Source organism: Crocodylus porosus, unplaced genomic scaffold, assembly GCF_001723895.1.
Source record: "Crocodylus porosus isolate Cpor-Errol unplaced genomic scaffold, CroPor_comp1, whole genome shotgun sequence".
In the NCBI taxonomy this organism is placed as follows: Eukaryota; Metazoa; Chordata; order Crocodylia; family Crocodylidae; genus Crocodylus; species Crocodylus porosus.
In genome coordinates, this window is record NW_017728937.1 from 2,118,778 (window position 1) to 2,136,161 (window position 17,384).

General features: G+C 45.9%; 1 protein-coding gene across 1 annotated transcript in view; it reads right to left on the bottom strand.

Moving 5' to 3' along the window:
* Positions 1-17,384, bottom strand: part of IGHMBP2 (immunoglobulin mu binding protein 2) — a 114,774-nt gene that overhangs the window by 96,358 nt on the left and 1,032 nt on the right. The window contains exons 2-4 of the mRNA XM_019547248.1: positions 12,026-12,195; positions 10,305-10,497; positions 7,595-7,692 (exon numbers count right to left, since the gene is read on the bottom strand). Of these exons, the coding sequence (XP_019402793.1) occupies positions 7,595-7,692; positions 10,305-10,497; positions 12,026-12,195 (461 nt within the window). The remainder of the gene's footprint in view (positions 1-7,594; positions 7,693-10,304; positions 10,498-12,025; positions 12,196-17,384) is intronic.

The following is a 17,384-nucleotide window of genomic DNA, read 5'->3' on the forward strand; positions in this document are numbered from 1 at the left end:
AAATTGACAGAGAGCAGATTTAGGTTGGACATTAGAAAGAACTTCTTCATAGTAAGGGTTGCCAGAATCTGGAATGGGCTCCCAAGGGAGGTGGTACTCTCTTCTACCTTGGACGATCTTCAACAGTAGACTGGACAAGCACCTAGCTGGGGTTGTTTGACTCAGCACTCTTTCCTGCCTGGGGCAGGGGGTCAGACTCGATGACCTACTGAGGTCCCTTCAGACCCTAACATCTATGAATCTATGAATCTACAGCTTGCCTAGCACACAAGGGACAAGAGAAGGGCTACTGGGCTGCTGAAAGTGCTGTGAGTCACCTCAAGAGTCACAATGTCAGAACTCTGTTGCACATGACCTCCTCCCGGTCTGCTGTCCCCTCACCCCTCCAATACCATGCCAGAGAATGCAAGCATCTGAAGAACCAGGAATATAGTTTCCATCAGCATCTGTCTGCTCCTCAGAGCTCTGCCTTCTCACCAGCTCTGGCTACTTAGCTTTTGAGCCCTGACAGTCACAGCCAGAGCACCTCCCAAGCACCTAATATTAATGATAGTTAAAGGATTCTATATAGCAACTCAGGTGATGCAGGCCTGTTGCATGCAAAGCTCTTGGGAGAGGAAAACTGGCAGAGGGAGAAAAACTTCAAAATAAAAGCTAACCAGTACCTGGCTTGAGTAGCTGGAGTCATGGTGTGAAACATCCCGGCACCCAGGGTTCATAAACTGGGATTCATTCCTCCACTTAGAGTGAGGGACTTTCCAGTGACACTGAGCAGGGAGTGAATGGCAGCCAGAAACTACAAGACGGATGGGATTTCATTAACCTGCCATTGTTATTAGAGTTAGGTGTTTAGTGGCTATTTCCATGGTGGGATGCCAACCCCTGTTAACTGCATTAAGACCATGTTTTGATTCACTCAGATGGGTGCATTGTCCAACTAATTGGCTGGGAAATGGATTAACCAGGCTTAGCTTGTGTAATATATGCAGCCACTGATACAGATCCGTAAAGCTGCAGAATCTAGCAGTCTGCAACTGGCTCTCTCTCGAGACAACAGAAGGGGTTGGGATCACACTGGGAATTAATCACAGTACAAGTCATTAAAAAAAAAAAAGAGAGACAAACAGTTAAAACCTACCGACTAGCTCATGTAGCACTAAGAATCGTCAAGGTGTTACAACTCTATGGGTTTATGCCCTTGCATAACTTTCAGAGAAACCCTGCCTGGCTGATCTTTCCTCCAGGCTCCATGGCTGTATGCCAGCAGCCAGCTTGGTGCAGAAGTCTGGTGTGTCACTGATGATGCACTTGCAGCAATAAGAAGCTTCCATTCTCTCTTTGACACTGTCCCTCAGTGCTGCCTGTAAACTCCACTATTTCACAGTTGCATTAAGATGCTGCAAACTTGGTACCTTCAGGGTATTCTAGCAATTCTTGGCATTCTGCCACCACTTCCAGCTCATTCCCAAAACACTGTGCCATGTTATCATCTTGGTTACTGTGATCTCCTACGCTTTAACCTCCTCACATCTCAATTCTTCCTCATTCCCTCTACACAAGTGTCTATGATCAAAACCCATCCTATGCTCCTGACCAGGGGTACCTTCTTCTTGATTTCCTTCCAGTCTTCCTCCTTGCCAGTAAATACAAGCTATTTCTCTCTCAAGCAACCCCAACTAGTTCCTCCTTTCCCAAACACCTTGCACACCTGATGCCCCACCTGAGCTTCTCACACATGCTCCTCATTGCTCTTGACCTACACCAAATTTTATTACATGAAGCATCTTCAGTGACTCTGATAATCATGCCTTCTGATTCAGAAGAGGCCATCTTGATCCTTATAGGAGATGCCATGCAACATAAAAACCAAGAGGAATGGGAAACAATGAGGCATTTCTCCAGTCTCATGCATCAGGTTGCAAAGGGTAGACTTACTGCATAAATAAGTTATACATATAACAATAGATTTTATACATATGTACATTACATAACATCTATCATTATGCATATAATTTACTTTTACACTAAGCCTTCCCTTTATATTATTTTTTATATATATATATATTTTAAATGGTTCACATAGTTGCAAAATTTCCTCCATATGCAGAAAAATATGTCCCCATCTCCTAACCAAAGGATCCTCAGGGGAACACAGTAGTGTAACTAGGACTGGGCAAGTGTTAAATCAGGCCTGGGTACCATCTTAGGATGACACAAAAGGTCTTTTGGAGGTGCCATCTTAGGCAGGTGCAGCTGCCATCCAGGGTGCAAAATTTGCTAGTTATGCCTCTGGGAGAAAAAATAGGGATTGATGACCTAATGCTCACAGAAGATAAACCAAGAATCTCCTCAGCATTTGCATTTAACGTGCAAAGCCCCGACCCTTCCTCCCGGTTTGAGAAAGAATTTTCTGAGAACAAGTCTCCATGCTGGCCTTTGCCTTCTGCTTTCTCTTTGGGCCAGATCCAAAGCCCATTAAAATCAACACAAGTAGTTCCGCTAACTTCAAGGAACTTGAGATAGGGCCCCTTGAGCACAGCAACATCCACATCAGTGGAGGATTTGGCTTGCACACAGTTGTTCGTTTCTGCCTCACTGCCTCCCATCATGCTCCTTCCCTCCTCCAAGCTGGTTTTGAGATGGCACATTGTCAAATTCAGCCTCATCAGCGTGTCGTTTCCATTATCAGCTCTGCTCCGTACTCTTTCCCCTCCTCTGTAAAAGATGTTATCTAGTCTCCTCTCAATGATACTGACAAACTGCACTGGGGGAAAACTGTTGGTTTCCATGCTTAGTCAAGAAACACTGAAGAGGTTGCATTTGGCAGTGATCTCAGAGTGCTGCTCAGAAAGTAAATCGAGAGACTGACTGAAACAGAAAAGAGCAGCTCTGTTGGAAGTGACTACACACCCAGGATGCATGCACTACTCTACAGTGAGTGAGTGCATGGTGCTCTTCTGACTGGTCCTGGAGCAGTGGCCCAACCAACAGAACCTCCCCCACCATGCCCTTTCCACTTACACCTTTGGGCACAGGAAGAATCCCCTGCCATGTCCACTGTCCAGGCCACTCCTGCCCTGCTCCAGCCACAACTGAGGGAAGCAGAATTGCAGAAAGCTGGGCTTGGCTGAGGACAGTGGCAGCAGCACAAAGGTTCCACCCCCGCCATACTAGCAGCCAGAGAACACCTGGAAGGACCAGCAGGGAGGAGGAACCCACCTGCTGCTGCTGACACTGTCCCCAGCTAAAACTGGCTCTTCTCTCCAACTCCAGCAGGGCTGCACAGAGCAGCTCTGGAGCTTCCTGCCCCTGGGTCTGCCAGGAGCAGAGGCTCAGTGGTGGGGAGGTGTCAATAAGCATGGAAGGGAATCACAGATTCATAGAAAATTAGGGTTGGAAGGGACCTCAGGAGGTCATCTAGTCCAAACCCCTGCTCAAGGCAGGACCATCCCCAACTAGGTCATCCCAGCCAAACTTTGCCCAGGCAGGTCTTAAAAACCTCCAAGGATAGGGAGTCTACAACCTCTCTCGATAACCTGTTCCAGTGTTTTACTAATCTCCTAGTAAGAAAATGCTTCCTAATCTCTAACCTAAGATTCCCTAGATGCAACCTGAGACCATTGCTCCTTGTTCTGTCACCTGCCACCACTGAGAACAGTCTCACTCCATCCTCTTTCAACCCCACTTCAGGTAGTTGAAGGCTGCTATCAAATCCACTTTCAGTCTTCTCTAAACTAAAAAAACCAAAAAAACAGTTCCCTCAGCCTCTCCTCAGAAGTCACATGCTCCACTCCCCAAACCATCTTCATTACCCTCCACTGGACTCTCTCCAATTTGTCCACATCCTTTTGGTAGGGGGCTTAAAACTGAACACAGTACTCCAGCTGTGGCCTCACCAGTGCTGAATAGAGGAAAATAATCACTTCCCTTGACCTGCTGGCAGCACTTCTACCAGTGCAGCACAGTATGCCATTAGCCTTCTTGGCAACAAGGGCACACTGTTAACTTATATTTAGCTTATTGTCCACTGTGACATCCAGATCCTTTTCTGCAGAGCTGCTGCTTAGCCAGTCAGGCCTCAGCCTGTACTGGTGCATGGGATTGTTCTGTCCTAAGTGGAGGACTTGGCATTTGTCCTTGTTGAACCTCATGAGATTTCTTTTGGTCCAATCCTCCAATTTATCTCCGTCACTCTGAATCCTAGCTCTACCCTCCAGTGTATCAGCTACTCCCTCCAGCTTGGTGTTATCTGCAGACTTTCAGAGGGTGCTCTCTATGCTATCTTCTAGGTTGCTGATGAAGATATTGAACTTAACCAGCCCCAAGACCAACCCCTGGGGCACTCCACTTGATAACGGCTGTCAACTAGACTTCAAGACATTGATTACTACTCTGAGCCCAATTCTCCAGCCAGTTTTCTATCCACCTGACAGTCCATTCATCCAGCCCATATTTCCTCAGCTTGCCTATGAGAATGTTGTGGAAGACCTACCAAAAGCCTTGCAAAAATCCAGGTATAACACATCCACTGGTCTTCCTGTATCTACAGAGCCAGTCATCTCAACATAGAAGGCAATTAAATTGGTCAGGCATGACTTGCCCTTGGTGAATCCATGCTGACTGTTCCTAATCACCTTCTTCTCCTCCAAATTGTTAGAAATGGATTCCTTGAGGACCTGCTCCATGATTTTTCCAGGGACTGAGGCAAGGTTGACCAGTCTGTAGTTCCCTGGATCCTCCTTCTTTCCTTTCTTAAAGATGGGAACTATATTTGCTTTTTTCCAGTGATCCGGGACCTCTTCCAGTTGCCACAAGTTTTCAAAGATAATGGCCAGCGGCTCTTCAATCACGTCCTCTAATTCCCTCAGCACCCTCAGGTGCACCATGTCTGGTCCCATAGACTTATATCTGTCCAGCTTTTCTAAATAGTCCCTAACCTGTTCTTTCACCATGGTTGGCTGCTCACCTCCTCCCCAAACTGTGCTCTCAGGTGCAGTAGTCTGGGAGCTGACCTTGCCTGTGAAGACTGAGGTGAAAAAGGCATTGAGCACTTCAGCCTTTTCTGCATCCTCTATCACTAGGTTGTCTCCCTGATTCACCAAAGAACCCATACTTTCCCTGATCTTCCTCTCGTTACTGACATACTTGTAAAAACCCTTCTTGTTACCCTTCATGTCCCTTGCTAACTTCAAGTCCAATTGTGTTCTGGCTTTCTTGACTTCATCCCTGCATGCTTGAGCAATACTCTTATACTCCTTCCTAGTTGTTTGTCCAAGTTTCCACTTCTTATACGCTTCCTTATAAGAAGAAAGCAGGTGCTGAGAGGGGTGGATTCTTACCTGCTTCAGGGACTTAAAGTCCACAGCTGCTGCTCCCACAGTGTAGGAAAGGGAGGTGCAACCACACCACTGCACCCCACTCTGGATCCACCCCTGGGCTTACATGAGAAGGAGGCTAACCCAGCATGCTACTGCGCACCATCGAATGCTTTGTGTCAACAGGAGTGGAGAGTGCACAGCACCTTGTAGGCTACATATAAAGGTCAGGTCATGCTTATTCAGGTCCAGAACAGTGCTACATCTCCCTCCTTAAAAATGAACCACGTATTAAGGAAATGCAAACAGACAATATGCTTTCCCCTGTGACCAAGGTTTGGAGTTCTAGGGTGATAGGCTGCAGCTAACATACTACAACTCCTGTCTAATGCAGCTGAATTTACATATTAATCAACCTACTCAATGCCTTGAAGAGACAAAAATTTCCATGGTCACTATTGCACATCTGTGCAATTGGGAAATAATGATTTTTTTAAAAAAATTAGATAAGGTGGATTTGCAGAAAATGCAAAGTTAGAGTTGTTTAAAAAAAGAGAATTAAATTTTAATGAACTTATTTAATATAAATTTATGGCATCTGTTAGAGTCCCTGGATACCCAAATGGCTAGAAGGCAGCAACTGGAGAATGATTCATGGTAAGCAAAGTGCAGAGAATTATAGATGCATGGCTCACATTCATGTTAATTCTTCATTCCCAGCGTATTACACTGAAAAACTATGCCAAGCCTTACTGAAGAAGTATAAGAGTGTCTCTGTGGGGAAAAAGGGAAACTTTACCAGGTGTGAAATGCCCATGGACAAAGGAGTCAGGTGACCAGGATGATAGAAAATACAGCTGCCATGGCAGGCAGAGAACAGGAGGAGGCTGCAGCCGACAGGAGAACAGTCTATAGGACTTTGTTCAGCCTACAGAAGCAAGGGAGATCGGAGAAGCACACTTCCATCAGTTGATGTGCTATCAGTTGGTTAATACTCAATGGCTTGAGAATGGTGGGCTAGAACACTAATTTGGGACTCAAGAGATGCAGGTTCTGTTCCCAACCCAGCCACAGACTTCTCACGTGGCCCTGGGTAACTTACTTAACCTCCCCATACTGCCATTCCCCATCTGCAAAATACAGATAATACTACATCCCTATCATTTTAAGTATTACTGACTGTGAAGCATTCATATATTACAATGATAAGGGCCATTAAGTAGATGGACAGATTTGGTTTCTTAGTCATTTCTCGAAAGCAGTAAGCTCTGTAATTTCATTCCTCATCTTCCAAAGATCAGAGCTGAAGGTTATTCAATGTTTTGAAAGCAGTTTTGAGCAGCTACAGATAAAATCAAGTTATTAGGGATTTATTTTTTTTTAAGTGTTCAATGATGGAAATATAAAGCAACACACTGTATCTCTGACTTGACTGGACACAATCAGAAAAATTGAAAAATGCACACAGGAGCAATCCCAGGCTGTTTCAAAGCTGAATAGCTCTGAGTTCACTCAATTCCCATGCTGGCTGAGTTAATGGATTTTCAATACAGCTGCAGCCCTGGAAGTCTCTGACCTCCAGAGTTTACAGGGGGGAAAAATGGTAAAGTAAAACAAATCTGCCTCAAGTAAATTACCTTTCGGACTGCTGACCCACGTACAAACACATTTCACCAGAAAAGCATTCAGAGGTGCTGCAAATCTTGCTCAGTTTATATAAGTTGCCATGAAGATTAGCATCTCAGTATATAACAGACCAGCTCTTCAGCCTAGCTCCAAAGGGCAACAGCTCTTTACAGCAGCTGAGAGGCTAAGCCAATAACCGTAAATCAATACAAAATTTGGATGTGCAGTATTGCTAGCTATAGTTTCACAACCCATCAGAGAAATAACTCAAGACGCAATACCAATATCTAGCCCAGGTTGGCAGTAACAAACAGACTTCCCACAACCCTTTTGGAATCCTGCACGGAGCGAGTCAGAGTGTCCATCCAGTCCCTAGCACCCGTCTCACAAAACACATGGTCAGAATTAGCATGCACTCATAAAGCAGATAAGGACTCAATGACCCTGGATGCTGAGATTCCATGTCAGCCCTAGACATGGAGCCAGCAGGGCAGGAAAAGACTCAGTGGTAGGGCACCATGGGAAAATCAGTGTGTTATTACTGCTCATGCTGCTAGCAACCCTTGGCTTCCCAAACCATCAGCCCATCTCGTAATAGTTCCACCAGTATTGCCTTTCACTTTCAGAATGAGAAGCAAAATGGAAATTCTTACTTGTTTCACTGGGTGGACTTGGATCAGAGGAAAAGAAGAGGACATCAATAAGATTGAATGCTGGACCAGAGTGATACTGGCTTAACGTATTTAAAGCTCTGCCAAAGAAAAGAATACAAAGGTTATGAATTTAATGGAATGTATCCAGAAACCCTGATGAGCAACAACAACATGCTCACCCTGCAGAAATTTCTTAGTATCTGTGCTGAGACCCAATACAAATTGAGACTTTTCCAGGGGCCCTAGGATGGTCGCTAGCAATCAGATGCACACTAAGGATGTAAATATTGTTTTAAATCACATTTGTTTTAACCTCCTCTAATTATATCAGTTAAAGGATTGACCAATAACACAGCAGCTCTGACATAGCAGCCCACTCCAGGCTTCAGGGGCCCTTTGACTGGTTGGGGAGGGGAAGGCAAGCTCAGCCAGACAAAGCAGCCCAGGTGAAGCCCTGTGCTGGGAGGGAGGGAGCACCTGTGAGAGCAGCTAATTGATCAATCTGATGAGTCCTTGGGCTACGCCCTGTCTTCCTCTTAGACTCTGGGTACTAGCTCCCCTCGCCCCCACCTTGCCTTCTGATTGAGGCACTCCACAGCTTCCCTTCCATGCCAGACTGCACTGGCCCCAAGCTAAAGCATTACCAGTAAGATAACCAGTTATTGCTGCATTTATCGGTTAAACGATCGATTAATCATTTAACCTTTCATATCCCTAGGTACACAACCTGGTTTTCAAGGTGAGAGCTATCCTTTTGGACCTTTCTAAAATTGTGCTGTACTGCACTATTTTCCAGGGAGGGGAAAATTGACAGCACATTAGCTCCCAGGCCTGACACATGGATGAACATCACATTCCAGAACAAATGGTTTTCAACCTTGATAGATGCAGAACACCCCTCAGAAAGCACCAGCTCTTGGCCTCTTCTTATTTCATGACAATGGAAAAATGCGCTCTAAGGAGAATAACTCGCAACATGCAGCTTGCCAACCTGAAATCTGCCTTTATACAACAAAGACAATCCAGCAGAGAAATAGACTGCATCTTTGAAAGCAACATCCAAACACCCCACAGCAACCTTCCACAATATAAAAAGAAACCCCGCTATGACCAATCACCTCAGGTGGTCACCTACCACCCTATGCTTGAACCAATAAGAAGAATCAGTGAACAATACAGCCTATACTTAATAAAGATCAGACTTTAAGAGAAATATTCCCAGCTCATCATCAGAAGCAAACTTCCTACTGTTCAAGACATCAAATGGAACACTTCCCTTAACAATAACCTGGTCAGCACATCACCACTGCTACAGCAATCAACACCCCAACACCATACCCACTAGAATCCATGAATCCTACACTTGCTTATCCAAAAATGCTTCTCTCTCATCTAGTGCACCAAATGCCTTGAAGGAAATTATGTGGGTGAAATCAGATTAAAACTACCTACCAGCCTGAATGATCACAGGAACAAGATTAAAGATAGATACATAAACACGTGTAGAAGAACACTTTCTGCAGAACAACCACTCACTTCATGTCCTCGCTATCCTCATGCTTAAGGGAAATTACAAAACACCTTCAACATACAAGGCTGGAAACAAAAATTCATAAGCTGTCTAGATATTAATAACCAAAGGGTGACCACTGATAATGAGTTCATGGCACACTACAATCTACCTGCCTCCGTGAAATTTTTCTCTACGCTATAGGTGTTAACAACCTCCTTCCCTTTTGAAAGGTCTTGATCTTCCACCAATTACATTATCCTTCCTCCTCCGGCTTGCTTGTAGGCCTGCCTCTGGGAATTTTTACATTCCCCAAGTTCACAGTTGCGCAAACTGCTATCAATCTTTCTCTGTGACTGCTTTTCCCTCAGACCTGAATGCACTGTATTTGAAAGATTATCTAAGTCTACCCCAACAATACAGTTGGTCCAATAAAATATACCACCCACAGAAAATCTTTGTATTTCACCTATTCTCTGGACCATCATGGATAAAATATCACCCTAGCACAACTAAAAAACAGTAGAGCAATTCTGCTATTGCAAAGAACTCAGAAAGACCACAACAGATTTCTGATACTGTGAATTCCTATCTGAAGTCTCTGGGTTAATCTCATGAATCACAAGTAGGTGTTTCCATACATAACACCACCAATATTACACAGCCCCCTGCTGTACACTGGTTGAGAATCACTGTTCTACAAACATGATTGTGCTGCAAGTAGGTGTCAAAGCACTTGGGCTCCCTAAAAAGATACCTCACAAGATACAACCCACTTATTTTGTGTGATGTTATCCACAGATACTATGTAAGATAATGTTTTAAACAGGAAAAGAATATAACCACAGAGTTAAATGACAATGAAAAGTAAAAAATTAAAAGATACAGCAGGAGGAGGCAAGAGTGGGTTCTCAGAGGAGCTCTCAAGCCACAGTGAAGAGACAATGAGATGGAGACATGCTGGGAGGCAGTTCCTAGTGGCAGGACCTATAGAAAAGCCTAGTCTGATCTACAGAAGCAAGATTTTATAAAAGGACTAAGAGGAGTGTGGTAGGAAAAGAAAAGATTTGTGGGGTAAAAATGTGGCAGGTTCCTGAAGGGTTTCCTAAAAACAGAACAGTTTTAAACTTGATCCTCAACTGAGTGGGGAGCCATTAGAGTTATTACAGGTAACTGTAGGCTACGTGTTGAAGCCCTTACTTTTTCAGCCTCTTGTAGGTGACATCATTGGCCAGTTTTAGCAGGCGATAAGAACTCTCCCGGTCCAAGCTTAACAGGCCATCCTGAGATTCCTCAAAGGCAATGGTAACCAACTTGGGGGTTACGTGGGTCACAATTCCAGTTGAGAGCAGATCACCCTGATCAGTGGGCTCATAAAGACCCACAATGTCACCTGGAAGAATGAAACAGAGGAGACAACAAAACTCAGCATTTGACTAGGGAAAAGCCAACGAAGACAGAGCCCAGTAAGAAGCCCTTCTGAGCCATCCACAGACCATTCCCTCAGCAAGTATAAAGTGACATATTCCACTGAAGTCAGCAGACCCGTATTAATTCATATCTACAGAGGACATTTATAATTAGAGGTGCAGCGATATATCAGTTGCCTATCAGATCAGCACCAATAAAAGGGAAATGACATTGGTTATTGGCTTCTTTTGGCCGTTGTAGCCAATAATGTAAACCGATAATTATGCTTTCTGGCCAGAGCCCTGGACACCTGGGTTCCCTCTCCCCCATGGGGCCAGGGGCCCTGGATAACTGGATTCCCTCAGGAAATGGCAGGTTTTCCCTTGCAGGCAGGCAGCATTCTAGCCTGCAAGCTGTCCTGCTTGGGGTTGCCAGGAGCAAGACGCAGGGGACCCACGTGCATGCAAGTGGCTACACACATGCATGTGGCCAAGAATATAGCCAGACAGTGAGGTCAAGAAAATCTATATTGGTGCACCCCTATTTATAATTTGTGTCAAACCCTTAAAGAAAGGATGTATCCTCCTCTTAGATGACAGAGATCAATGGATCAGTTATACACCCCTTCCCTTTCCTTTGCTTTGCACCTCCTAAAACATCAATTTGTTTAGGGATACAGCCTAAAAGTATTCAGACACCAGTAATCCCCACACTCAATGCATTAAACTTCAGCTCGTGCCAGCTTTTCTGCCACAGATGGGCAATGAAGTGCTCTTACAGAGACAGCACTTGGGGAGATGAGGTTTCAAGGGGCTTTTTGAAAGCTCTCACTTCCCTGAACTTCAGACAATCCATTTCAGATGCTCTTTTCTCTACAATACGCGAGAGGACATGACATTGTGCTCTTTCCAAGAGACTGCTCAGATGTATGTCAGCTATTTGGGCTGAGAAACAAACAAGAGTGACCCAATTTCAAATGGATTAGGAGCTCAGAGCAGCCCAGTTTTTGTATTACCTTCAAGATGGGTCTCTGCTGATCACACTATTGGGCTTAATTATGAAATGGTGGTTTCATGAAGATCTGCAAATTCAACATACTATTAAAGGCCAGGTCATATTCCACCTATTAGCCATGTAAATGGTGCTTAAGAGAAATCTTATTCTACCCTTAAGAGCAATCTTATTCTACCTCCATCAAGTTTCTAAAAAAATCAATATTTCATCATCTTAGTCTTGCAACTAAGCAACAAAAAGCAATGAGAAGGAGAAAGGAACTATCTATTTTTTACATAAACTGTTTTCCAAAGAGCTGGGCAGGATGGAATAAGATCACACTTAGGTGCCTAAGTCCACTTAGATGCCTAACAGGTAGAACAGAATATGGCTACCAGCGTTTTTTCACTGTATTTCCCTCCATTGCTTAGTTTTTTAAAAACATAATAAAGGATATTATAAAATACATTATTAACTTTCCCCTCAATTCCCTTTTTATCAACACAAATGTTACATACCAGGCCCAAAGCTGTTATAGGGCAACTCCACATCTGACTCATACTTTCTCGGCTGAAAAGTTACAAGCAGTCGTCCATACAACCCAGTTCTTTGACTGGCCACTTGCAGTTTCAGCAAGCAGACCCCCCTGCGCTGAAGTTCTTTCAAGGAGATGTTTTCTCGCCATGTCCTGGAAAACAAAGACAGACACCCCAGTCATTGGCAAGGGAGCAGCTCTTCTAAATTTCAAATACTGAAAAAGGGGGCTGGGAGAAGGGGAGATGATGGTGATAAAGACACCAGAGAAGAAATACAGCAAAACTCCTGTTTAAACACTGTTTGTAAACCAGCCCTTGGAATCAGCCTGTTTGGGAGTTGAGGCTATAGGACTAATAGGAAGCTATTTTTAGAAAACCCACTGCAGTAATCTGCATTTGGGATTGTCCAGACCAAGGACTTTAAGTATAGCCCTGAGAAGAAAGACTTGTGTAAGGTACATCGCTCCTGAAGGCAAAGAGCCTGAAAAGACACCTCCTTAAGGTACAAGACATGCACAGTGGGGTAGCATGGACTTGTCTATACATGAACATGCACCTCTTTAATGATAGCATAGTTAAGACATGTCAATACCCCTAGGCTGTCAAAAGAAAGGTGCTTTTTGTGGTGGGCATGCCCATCTTCGCCCAGTTCCTTGGGCTTGGAGTATTGCCGAAGCGATCGGTGGGTCAAACTCACCAATCAGAGGCCACCGGGGGAGAAGCCTCGGTAGTCCACCCCGCCCCTACATCAGGGTGAGGCAAGGAGCAAACCTAACTGAAGACTGTGCTCTACTACTCCCCCCTTTTCCCCCTCCCAATTAGCCAGTTTTCAACCTTGGGGCAGAGCCCCAAAAGGGTATATAAGGAGTTGCGTGTACAGCATGCAGGGGAGACAACGTGGAACGGAGAAGAAAGAAGAAGTCGGGGTTGAGGAAGAGCTGGGGAAGAGGTACCCAGGGGGCGCTTCCAGTTGCCCAGAAGAGCCTGAAGACTCCACCGTTGGATGGGAGCGGCAGGCGGCCACATCCCCAACCCCTCGCTGCAAAAGCATGGCGAGCCGGTACAGGCATTGTTGTACAGAGGGTCCAAGGGACTGGGACCCTGGGAACCACTCAAGACAGCTTGGGTCTCCAACTCCAGCAAGGCTGGATAGTGCCGGTGTTGCTGCACAGAGTGTCTGAGAGAAAGAGGGACCTTAGGAGCTGCTTGAGGTGGCTCAGGTCTCCAACCCCAGCACAAGGTCAGCACTGGAGCACACGCCACTGCACGGTGAGTCATTGTTGGGTCGAGGGCCCTTGAAGGGGGCAGGGGGTGGTTTGGGCCCCATTCCCCACTGTCAGACGTGAGGGCCCGTGGGCAGTGCAGGCTCCGCAGCGCTGCAGGCTTGAACTGGAGCCCCGGCCCTCGACATGCACAAGGTGGCCCAGGCCTGTAACATGCTGAGAAGGCTGAGCTGTCTGGGCGTGCGAACAAGCCATGCACCCCACGCAGGGACTGAGGCAGTGCACCTACTGCAGGAACAGCTTGTCTAGCTGGGGACAAAACACCGGGAACCCTTGCTGGACCCCTACTCACCAGGAAGCATGAGATCTTGGGCAAAGGGGTTTCCCACTAGGGAGGGACACAGTGGAAGGGATTAGGCTAGAGAGACAGACTCCTCTAGAGAAGTGGGTATTTGGGGTTACCATGCCTTATATTTTGGAGTGTTTATTAATTGCTTGTTGTGTTTTCTGTTCTGGAGAGTTTATTAACTGTTTACTGTGCTTTATATTTTGGGGGTGCTTACCTATCAATTGCTGGGACATGAGGCTTCATGGGTGAAGTTTCTCTTGTGTATCTTGGGGACTGCTATACTTACCTGTTCTGTTATTTGTTGACTTGCTGTATTATATGTAAATATTTATCTTTATCACCCATCCAGTTTATTCTATCCCCTCCCCTTTTATTCTGCATCTGAATAAACCATGTATATAGTTAAAATATTGTGTCCTGGTCTTCCTCTATAGAGACACTGGAGAAGGGGAAGGTCCAAGCAACCTGCAGTTTCCAGCTCCAGCATGTACACCCTGCTGACCATTCCCTTCTACTGGAAACCAGGGTACACACTCTGGTACACCCAGGGTTAAACTATTTTAATAAAATGTATGCCTGTGTATGCCTGTGAGGGATGGAAACAAGCTAAACTAGCACAAGGTACCTTGATATAAAAGTAACTGCCTGCAGACTGAAGGTACCTCCTATGCTTGCACATTATAGAGGGAAATTCCCCTTGTGGAACATTGCCTGAGCTGCTCAGGTATAGATGAGCCCCCAGACTGTCATCTTTTTGGGGGGTAGAGACTGACCTTCATTTGTGTGTCTATACAGCATGCACTGTAGTGCATAAAAAGGGAGCGGGAGGAAGAAGGAGAGTGTTTCCAATGGTATAATTAACTCCCATAATGGCAGACGCCAAGGTAGAGGTACTATAAAAAGACATGCAGAAAGCAATAAATCTCACCCAGTGTAGGCAGCAGAGGGGTACGGTGATAGAGTGATCCCTACATGACAGAGACTAGAAACATATGCTGCCCTTGTCACATCAGAAAATGTTTAATGGCAGCACAAAACACAAGCAAACAGTCGTTCTTGCCTCTTACATGCCCCAAATGCCCAAAAATGTGAGTGTGATGGTTCCTTTTAATAGTTTGTGCAGCTTTATCAGAGTGCATGTATATTCAGATATGCTGTGATCCCTGCAGCCCAGGGCTGCCCACAGTCTCCTGCTGCTCTGAAGAGGCATTTCTGCGGCACACACTTCATGCTGCAGAACAAGAGAATCACATGGGGTTTCCTGTTCCATGCTTGCAGACATGCACCCCAAGTCAGGACCAGGGCCAGGGACCTAGGGTTGTTGTCCTGCAGGATTGGGCCCCTGAAGTCCCAGGTGTGACAGTGGCCCAATCCTGCACAACTGTCCCAAGCAACATTCATACCTGACAATCAGTTGGATCATCTGTGCCAGGCCACATCCCAGCACAGCTCATACTGTGATAAATTGACATCTGTTTGTAGCCAGGATTAACAGACACCAAGCTTACATCAAGTCCAGAAATACGCACAAGCCTCCAATAGCACACTTCAACCTCCCTGGCCATTCTCTGAAACCATGAAAGCTGACATGGAAACACTCCTAGATAATCACAGAACTCAGGGTAGACACACACCTTAGAGGCTAACTGAATCATAGATGCATACACTCAGGATAGCTTTTAAAAACAAAAAAACTGAGTGGAATGTGAGATTGTGTAACAAAAAGTCACCTGTAGTATTTTTACACATGCAAGCACTGCAGCGCTGCAATGCTTGCAGTTGTATTAGTGGCAAAATGCCCGTTAGTGCTGAGAACATGGCAGCAGCGCACTTTTGAACTAAAACAACTTGGAGATGCATTAGTTCAAAAACATACCGCTGCCATTTTCTGTGTGGTAACGCACATTTTGCTGCTCATACACCTGCACGTGGTACAGGGCAGTTCGCCTCAGCTCACTCTGAATCAAGTCTGCTCTGAAGCAGTGGATCTCCGGTGCGTCATGGGAAAAAAATGGTATGTGTATAAATGCCTTTAATCAAGTAGCCTAAAAACGGACTATGGATTCTTATCCCATTATCTGAATTAACATCCCTGGCCCTGTGGATTTACTCCTGCGTCATTCACTCCAAAACCTTTGCCTCTCTCAGCACTGCCCTTTCTCTCCCCTTTTCTGTTTGTTGTAGTCAGTGAGCAGAGGGAGGCAGCTGGCCGTGTCAGGCCCTTGTCACAAGGGACAGTTTGCACATGCTTTACCTAAGATCATAGTCAGCATTACCGTACCGTATTAAAAGTCAAACCATCAGATTCTAAGCAGTTGCACAGTAATGCTGACTACAGTTGAGATGCCAGTGCGGCGAGGGGCTGGGACCAACAATCAGCTGAAGGTCAGTCCCAGCCACTGCACCACACTAGAGTCTTGAACTCATATTATCTCTACGGAACAATTCCACCATAGCTGAACAACTTAACAATAATGATAGGAAAGCAGGGCTGGAAGGAACCTCACAAGGTCATTTAATCCAGCCCCCTGCTCAAGGCAGGATCTTCCTTGATTAAACCATCCCAGCCAAGTGTCTTTCTAACCTGCTCTTGAAAACTCCCAGCAATGGAGATTCCACCATTTCTCTAGGCAGCCTGTTCCAGTTCTTGACCACCCAAGTCAGAAAGTTCCTCCTTATCTCCAAACTCTGCTGAAGCTTGAGGCTGTTGCTCCTAGTCCTGTCCCTATGGTCAAAAAGAACAGGCCATCTCCATCCTCACCCTGCAGGTATTTGAAGACCGTAATCAAACTCCCCTTGGCCTGCTCTTCCTCTGACTAAATAACTCCAAAGTCTTCTGGCCTTCCCTTATAGGTCTTGCCTCCCAGGCCCCTGATCATTTGTATGTCCAGGCTGTAAGGCTCTCTTCTGCCTTCACCAGAACCTCCTCCTGAGCACTTCTGCCTGCACCTTCTCTTTTATACACTCCCTATCCATGGCCCTACCAAGCCCTGGGACCTCCTGGTTGACCTCCTGGCCCTGGCCAACCCAGCCACCTACCACAGCAGGAAGCAAGCTCTGGCCAGGAGTGGGGGGGACCTTGCGAGCATGGGACTGCCTTCCTCTCACTCCTCTGCTCACATCTCCAGGCAGTTTCACTGGGCGGTATCCACAGGCTCCTTCATCTCCTTCAGGGGGCCATGGACACTGGCCATCGTGCTCTGCTCAGTCCCCTGCCAACCCTCATTTCGAACCCCTGACCTCTCTCTCCCATGTTAGGAGACCTCACTCCCAACCCTGTTTCCTTTCTTACTTGACCCTAAATTTATCTGATGCATCCCCAGGGGACTCTTCTTATTAAGGGAGGCTTACAGCTCTGCTCAGCCCCCCATCCTAAGAGACGCCAACATCTTAAGGGATAGCCAGCACGGGTTTGTTGCGGGTAGGTCTTGCTTGACCAATCTCATTTCCTTTATGACCAGGTGACCTATCACCTGAACAAGGGAGAAGAGATTGTTGTCATATAAAGCCTTTGATCTGGTATCCCACGATCACCTCTTGGCAAAACTGGCCAACTGTGACCTTGGGTCCACCACAATCCGCTGGCTGGGAAATTGGCTCCGTGGTCGGACCCAGAGGGTAGCAATTGATAGAAGTCAATTGTCATGGTGCCCTGTGACCAGTGGGGTCCCTCAAGGCTCTGCCCTTGGACCTATATTGTTCAACATCTTCATTAATGATGTGGACATTGGAGTCAGGAGTGGACTGGCCAAGTTCGCCAATGACACCA